The 8,862-nt window shown below is 37.8% G+C and overlaps 1 protein-coding gene across 1 annotated transcript in view; it reads right to left on the minus strand.

The window, feature by feature from the left end:
• Nucleotides 1–8,862, minus strand: part of LOC111087366 (uncharacterized protein CG3556-like) — a 19,884-nt gene that overhangs the window by 5,615 nt on the left and 5,407 nt on the right. Inside the window, exons 3-4 of the mRNA XM_022393764.1 lie at nucleotides 3,788–3,986; nucleotides 656–848 (exon numbers count right to left, since the gene is read on the minus strand). Coding sequence (XP_022249472.1) covers nucleotides 656–848; nucleotides 3,788–3,986 — 392 coding nt within the window. The remainder of the gene's footprint in view (nucleotides 1–655; nucleotides 849–3,787; nucleotides 3,987–8,862) is intronic.

Below are 8,862 nucleotides of genomic sequence, written 5' to 3' on the forward strand. Positions count from 1 at the left end.
GGTAAAAGTTGTAGATAGTGATGAGTTGGCCGACGCGTTTCGAATGCGTTCTGCATCCATTATCAAGGCATTCGAAAAGCATTCGAATTTCCAACAATTCTTCTGTGCATTGTTGAACGAAAACTCCGACATTTTCGGCGGGATTTAAATCTGGAGAGTTCCCAATCCACATTTCACCACTTTTTCACGAACCACTCTTTCAAATTCAACAATTCTGAAACTTTTGAAGCATTAATCGGATTTTTCAAATCTGGCATTGCGATGTGTTGATTGGAAGACTTGAATTCTCGGAGCATGTCCGCGACTAGTTTCTGAGCCATCCCGAAGGCAGCACATGAGACATTAACCTGAGTTCTAGTGATCACCACGATTCAAAAGTTTTAGCAAAACAATGAAATTCAAAGAGTCAAACACCCAGGAGTACTTTGAAATGACGTTCTCTCACGAGTGATGATATTCGCGGTCCTACCAAGTTCGTCATTACTTCGGGGGAGAAAAAGTGTTATTTATTTTGCAACACCCCTTATACTAGTTATAAATATTTATTTTCCTAAACACACACCCACACACAAATGGGTATATATTCTGAACTTTATACTTTTCTGTTTCGCCCATCCTTCAATGACTAAAACAAGAAAGACTACTTATTACTTACTTGTAAACGGGGTTATAGTTGGCTGAATGTTTCATGACGTCAAGAAATTTAGTGTCGGAAGATGTGTTCAAATTAACTGAGTAATTTTCTTCTTTATTGTCTCCAATCCACAGAGAGTATCGAACTTCGATTTCTTTAGACCAATTCACATCGTTGACCTCAGGTTCTCCAAGCAGAGTAAAGTTTTCGTTCACTATTTGAATACACGAAGGCTTAACTAAAATACGATTCAATAATTTACTGTCATAAATATTTACGATATCACAGACTTAACAAAAACCATAGTAAAACGAAACGGTTTTCGAAAGAAAAAAATCTCTTCCGGGGGATATCAGGACATCAGCTGAAAATTATATTAAATCAGGTAGTTACATGAAAAAATATATATATATATATATTCAAAATACTACGTGATCCGCTACTAACACAAACTTGAACAGCCCCCCCACTGGCACAGCGGTATGTCTGCGGACTTACAACGCTAAAAACCGGGTTTCGATACCACTGGTGGGCAGAGCACAGATAGCCCATTGTGTAGCTTTGTGCTTAACTTCAAACAAATCAAAATTGGATAACCCTTTTCTCGAGAGTTCTTAGTTTAAGAAGTTAGTATTTTTCCAACAGAAGTTAGTTTTTTTTTTTTTTTTTACAACTTCAAAGAATATGTAAAATTGGTGGATAGATGGCGCCATTCGCCAAATAACAAACGGCCTTGCAATTTGGCACGTTTCGACGAGATCTGTTCGAAGATTAAACTAGTTACAAAAACAAAACTGTTTTCGGTTCGCCACAAGTATTAGGCTTACTCTAGTCTCCTCGGGTTACTGGTGGGTTAGAAACTAATTTCGACAGTTTTTAAATGAACTATATATTAACTTTTTTTTTTCCAATAGAATACAATTTGAAACTTGTAGGAATTGTAACAGAGGAAGTAATAATTTACGCCCAAGTGTTGACTTAATGCTTAAAATTGTAATGTTATTACAAACTATCGATCTGTTTTCATTTCACTCGCTAATAGTGTGGGCATGGCCAAGTGGTTAGGGCGCTCGACTCGCAATTTGAGAGACAAAGGTTTGAATCCCCGTCACCAAACATGCTCGCCCTTTCAACCGTGACGGTCAATCCCACTATTCGGTGGTAAAGAGTAGCCCAAGAGTTGGCGGTGGGTGGTGTCAACTAGCTTCCTTCCCTCTAGTCTATCATTGTTAAATTAGGGACGGCCAGCGAAGATAGCATTCGTGTAGCTTTGCATGAAATTCAAGCTAAACTACTGGCGTGTTTGTGGTGATGGGAACCGATATTGCAGTACACCTGTGGGACAGCGATACGTTTAAGGACTTACAACGCTACAATTCGGGGTTCGATTCTCCGTGGTGTTCATACAAGATAGCCCAATGGGCATAACATTAAATAATATTATATTTTTGAGAGTTACAGCATTCAGTGTAAAGAAATAAACAAGACACTGGGCGAAACGACTCGGTTGCTATGTAACAATACACAGTGAACTCTTTCACTATTATTAGGATTAATTTCATTGTTGAACATTTATGTTTAAATGTTTAGCGTGACACCTAGCTATTTGCGACTCTTCAACCAACAGTAAGTTGATGCTTCTGTATGTTGTTAAGCACAAAACGACACAATGGGCTATCTGTGCTGTGCCCAAAAAACGGGCGTTCAGTTGATGCATAAACAGTTTGGAAAAACCAGTGAACCAGTCGGATTCTGTCTGTTCCTGAATAAAATATAAATCCATTTAAAAACGAACAATTACAAGAAATATATTTAAAATATTTATGAAAAACTATGAAACTAAATTTACAGAAACAAGATTAATTTCAGCCTTAACATTCGCTGGTTTATTCAGTTATAAAATATTTTACGCCATATTGTAAACTTTATAAGAATGTTTTTAAAACTACCCAAAGCCTGGATCAATGTCGCCCAGTTGAACAACGGCATGTCTGCGGACTCACAACGCTAGATTCCGGGTTTCGATACCCCTTGGTGGACAGAGCACAGACAGCCCATTGTGTAGCTTTGTGCTTAACTACAAACAAACAAACAAACCTGGATCAATAAGCTTAGACGATCCGTAAGGGTGAGGTCAATTCCGGCTAAATGTTACAAGTTCTTTAAATTTATAATTTACAGGTTTCTCGAAAACAAAATAACTCATTTCGTTTGTTGTTAAGCACAAAGCTACACAAGGGGCTATCTGTGCTCTGCCTACCTCGGGCATCGAAACCCGAATTTTGGTGTTATAAGTCTAAAGATTTTACAGCTGAGCCACTGAAAGCATTGCGGAAAAAAATATTCCAAGTTTTGAAAACTACACCTAATTATTGAACTGTATATTTTCATTTATTACTCCAAAACGGTTATATTATGTGTAGATTTACCAGGTTTAATGCTCTAAGTGGAATTGTTCTCGAAAGTTCTTGGGAACAAATGACAATCTAAAATAACGTACTGAATGTTCTTACTATAACCATACTATTGAAAACAAAGATACGATTCAAATCTACATTCATGTGCGATTTTGTTTCTCTTGTTAGGCCTAACGAGCTTAATTATTCTAGCACCTCAAGCGTTGTGCACCAATGAGAAGGTTTCAGATTAGATCTTATTTCTGTATGTATCGGTGACTTAATACTTTCACTCCCACATTTATAGATAAACAACTCTCTGTCTCAACTTCTTTCACTCCCACATTTATAGATAAACAACTCTCCGTCTCAACTCTTTCACTCCCACATTTATAGATAAACAACTCTCTGTCTCAATACTTTCACTCCCACATTTATAGATAAACAACTCTCCGTCTCAACTCTTTCACTCCCACATTTATAGATAAACAACTCTCTGTCTCAATACTTTCACTCCCACATTTATAGATAAACAACTCTCCAAAATGCGAAGTTTATTTTTGATATATAATAGAAAAATTAAAAGACCGATGTTTTAATATTTCGTTACTTCTCCAAAACTTGAAAACAGTAAACTTTTGGAGGTTTGGTGGGGAATCCATTTTCTCCATGGTGATACAAACTTCCACCCCCCACATGGTAGTGAAACAGTTGAAGGGTGCACTAGCTTGCTTATCAATGAGGTTTATATACACACCTGTGTCATTCAACGGTATTGGCTCCGTGCAGTTCACCTCACCCAAGTTGACGTAGTTCTGACATGAAAGAATTGGAAGTACGAAGTAAGTGGCCAGAGTATCGCCAAACGATCCACCCGGTTCTTGTTGGGACAACAGGTAACGCACGGCTTGATTGAAATCCCAGCCAACTCCGTCGTCTCCAGCCGCCAATAAAGCCTACATGAAACACAGTTTACGTTAACATTAAATATGGAAAAAAAAAGTACATTAACCTGTATTATAAAAACAAACAAAAAACTGTTGTACAAAATATCAGCAAAAACAAAACTGGTTTGTTTAGGAGTTTCGCGCAAAGCTACTCGAGGGTTATCTGCACTAGAAGTCCCTAATTTAGAAGTGATAGACTAGAGGAAATGCAGCTAATCAACGCCACCCACCGCCAACTCTTGCGCTACTCAATACTAACGAATAGTGGGATGGACCGTAATATCATAACGTCCCCACGGCGGTAAGGGTGAGCATGTTCGGCGGCGGGGATTCGAACCCGCGGCCCTCAGATTGCGAGTCAAGCGCCCTAACCACCAGGCCAAGACAAAACTATAAAACTTGAAAAGCTTTACTAAAACACGTGTCGTCATTTCGGACAAACAATTTGGGTTCTCTTTGACGATTTTGTATATAAAAAAAATTTAAATATATATTTTTTTCTATTTATAATAGTCAAGAAATGCCCCACCTACAATTCCACTCAAATGCACAACACTAAAACAATATTTAAAAAATGTAACTATGAAAGATAGAACATTATATATTTACCAATACATATCGCACAATGCTATTTAAAAACAAGAAGTTGCTATAATGTTTGTTTGTTTGTCTGTTATGAATTTCGCACAAAGCTACACGAGGGCTATCTGCGCTAGCCGTCCCTAATTTAGCAGTGTGAGACTAGAGAGAAGGCAGCTAGTCATCACCATCCACCGCCAACTCTTGGGATACTCTTTTTACCAACGAATAGTGGGATTGACCGTCACATTATAAAACCCCCACGGCTGAAAGGGCGAGCATGTTTGGTGTGACGGGAATTCGAACCCGCGACCCTCAGATTGCGAGTCGATGGCCCTAACCACCTGGCAATGCCGGGAATGCTATGATGCAACGTAAAAAAAATTCACGTTTGGATGAAGGCTAAAGAAAGTATTGTTAATGAGGCATCTCGGGAAATATCTAGTGGGAGATTGTTTTATCGCTACCAGTACATTCGGGACTACTGAGGATGATGAAAAGTGGAGTACGAGATGTTATTCAAAATATTATTTATTAAAAGTATACGGTAGATTTTCAAACAGCAGTCTCAAGTTTTATCGTTTCATAGTTCCATTAAATTTCAATGTGACGAAATCTTCCTTTCATTAATAAAATCTCAACTTGGTCGCGCGCCGCCATCCTCTTCGGGTAACCTTGAATACATTCCCGGATAACGGCGTAACAGCACCATTAATTAATCGACCAGTTAATTAATACGATTTATTGAATCGTATTTCACTTAAAGATTTTGCCCCCCCCCCTCCCAGTGGTACAGCGGTATGTCTAAGGACTTACAACGCTAGAAACCGGGTTTCGACACCCGTGGAGGGCAGAGCAGAGATAGCCCATTGAAGATACTGAGATTAAAACAAGTTTCTATCAAGTAGCTTGTTTTTTAAGCGCAAAGCTACATAATGGTCTATCTGTTTTCTGCTCACCACGGGTATCGAAACTCGATGTTTAGTGTTATTTGCCTTCAGACTTAACTTTGAACCACTGGAGGGCACCACTAGGTTATAAATAAAGAAAATTGAATTTTAAAGCTGTAGGGGATCTTATGCTACACTTAATCCAGCTTTTCCAGCTGAATAATAGGATTGACTGTCACTTTTATAACACGTCTACAGCTGGGAGTACGGTGCGTATTCAGTGATATTATGTCTCGAATCCTAAACCTCCGATACGCAGCCCGACACGTTAACTACTAAGGCTCTGAAACGTTGAAATAAAGAAATATCATCACAATAGTCAGATATTTCTTCGTTAAAGAAAGTAAGTCTTTTCCACAGGTCCCCAGTACATCAGCGGTAACTTTACGGGGGCTTACAAAGCTAAAATTCGGTGGTTTGATTTGCGCTAAAATATATGGTCGTTGTTGGTTTCTTAGTGCAAAGCTAAACAATTGGCTAGCTGTCCACCATGATGAATCGAACTCCGGATTTCAGCATTATAAATCCGTAAACTTACCGCTGACTCACCGGGCTATTTTAATTGAATAAGATTAAATAAGTGAATTAATTGGATGTTTGTTTGTTTGTAATTAAGCAAAAAGCTACACAATGGGCTATCTGTGCTCTGCCCACCAATAGTATCGAAACCGGGCTTCTAGCGTTATAAGTCCGCAGACATATCACTGTGCCACTGGGGGGTGAAATGAAATTATTTGTTTGTTTGTAGTTAAGCACAAAGCTACACAATGGGCTATCTGTGCTCTACCTACCACGGGTATCGAAACCCGGATTCTAGCGTTGTAAGTCCGCAGACATACCGCTGTGCCACTGGGGGGCAAATGAAATAAGATCACATAATTTGCTGCGTTAGCAAGCTTTTCCTCTCACTGAAATAACATATTACTTAATTTACCTAAAAAATACGTAAAAAAATAAATAACAAATGAATATATTTTTCCAAAGGAAAAACAATTTCACGCAGTCGTCCAGGGGGCAGGATGGTCCTGTGATAGAGCCCTAAATTTCGGAGCTGACGAGCCAGGTTCGAATCTATTCGATACAACGAAATATTTCCGCATTTTAAGTTCTGGGTGCGTTATAGTAACGACAGTCGATCCCTTAGTATGGGTGATAGAGTGTTACTGATTAGCTACCTTTCTTCTTGTTAATAATTCAAAATTATGGACGACGGTAGATGGCGCTAGTAGCTTTGCCATAAAATACACACAAATATAACTACAATACTGTAGTGAAGAAGCGGTTTGTTTTTCGAATTTTAGCACAAATTACACAGGGGCTATCTCCATACAGCCCAGCAGTCTCTAATTTTGAACTGATACCCAATAGAAGGAAAACTGCTCCTCAACACCACCCACCGCCAATTCTTGAGCTACTCTTGTCAGGCAGAATAGTGTATTGTATTGTGTAGAAACAGAATAAAATTGTCTGTTTCACGTACGCTACACGGTGCTCCTAGAAACATAAAATTAACGTCATTGTAAACGTCGCATCCAAACATTTGTGTTAGTGCTAGTACAAATATTCAAAAGGTTCCTAGTGGTTTAACAGATTCGAGCACTTTTCAATAAAATATGAATAGACTCACACTCAAGAGATAACACTTAAGGTTTTCTCAATTCTTACTTGTGCTCTGAAACAATAAATTCCAGTTTTATTGAGACCCCCGGAGGTAGAAAAGTTTCGCTGTTGGGGGGGGGGGATACAAATATGTATATATGTTAGAAATTTTCTATTTTGTGACCGTGCTAAGCCTAATTTCCTGTTAATTCTGATTCAATTCTAAATACAAACCGACCCCATAACTCTTATAGAAATGTAATACATCTCCGATTGTGGCTTATTTTTACCATATACACCAATATACGGCGTTACGACGAACAATACACCAATATACGGCGTTACGATGAACAATATACGGCGTTACGACGAAACAAATGTTACAAAAAAATCGATAATTAAAATGGGATATTTCTTAAGCCTAACTTCTTAAAGCTGGTTATATTTTGTCTGTTGGTAAGCGTAGTGCTAAACAATTGGCTATCTGTGTTGTGCCCATCACAGGTATCGAAATCTGGTTTTTAGCGTTATAAACCTTCACAATTACCATTGAGCCAATGGGGCACTGCTGGTTATAGTTGGGGCACCTGGTAAAATGAAATATGATGGATAATTGGATCTTCTATTATAAATTTGTGGTATAACTGTGGTTTGGGTTCCGAAAGTGTGGTAATAGAATATTCTGCTTGTTTGCTCGTAAATTGAAAATAAACAAAAACTATCAAACCCAAAATTCTTAAAAAAACTAGTGCTTGTGAATTAAGTCTATATAAACCAATATGTTTAAAATCTAAAACAACTGTATAATAAACTGAAATAATTTAGCTTGAACATAATAGTTTATCCCTAAAAACAGAAGTGTCATAGGTTGAAAACGGACAGGGGACCAACATAAATAAACACACATACAAAATCTGGCAATCTCTGTTACATTTTCAAAAATTGTCCTTGCTTTAATCGATCATTAGGAGGAGACAGGAAACTCCACCAACGTCGTAAATTAAGAATTACAGGCCTCTATATGCAAAGTGTAAAATACGCGTTAACAAAGAGTGAATGAACGATAGACCTTAGCGTCCAGTTCCAAATTTCAGCAATAGATGGCGGTAATTGCAATATCGAGAGAGAGAGTACTGCTGACCAAAGTTATGAATTTACGATTTAATAATAATTTCAGAAAGAATAATATAAAATAGAACCCCGATTGTCCACACAGATTATTTACACGACTTTACCATGTTGTACCACAATGCACAATAACGGCTTTCATCTAGAATACCCTAAACAAATATCATATCGATGAACAAACAAGGGTGAAATGGGTGACAACTACCCAGTAAAGCGTGACACTTATGGAGGAAGTCTTGGAGGACTAAAGTCCTTCCATTTGAACTCCTTTAATAGGTCAGTCCTCCATAACTTTCTTCACAAGCCTGCTGCTGCCCCCATCTAACCTAGGTTCATCGTGAAGATTCCGACTAAATCATCCTTGTAAGAAACAACAACAAAAAAGTTGTTTCAGCACACAGTAAGCAGAAATTAAAATATATGTGCATAAATTATATTATGAAATTTCTTGGTTTAGCCACAGATTATCCATCTTTTCGTTTACATTAACTATTATCAAATTACTTAATACTTGTGTGATTTATTAGGTCGTCAAGAAATTAATGTCACTTTTTTTTAGATGAAAAAACCCGAACAACTTGTATATCAAAACTAAACATTTATTAAATGAAATAGTCTCCATTCTTATC

This window comes from Limulus polyphemus, unplaced genomic scaffold (genome assembly GCF_000517525.1).
Source record: "Limulus polyphemus unplaced genomic scaffold, Limulus_polyphemus-2.1.2 Scaffold2060, whole genome shotgun sequence".
Taxonomy (NCBI): domain Eukaryota; kingdom Metazoa; phylum Arthropoda; class Merostomata; order Xiphosura; family Limulidae; genus Limulus; species Limulus polyphemus.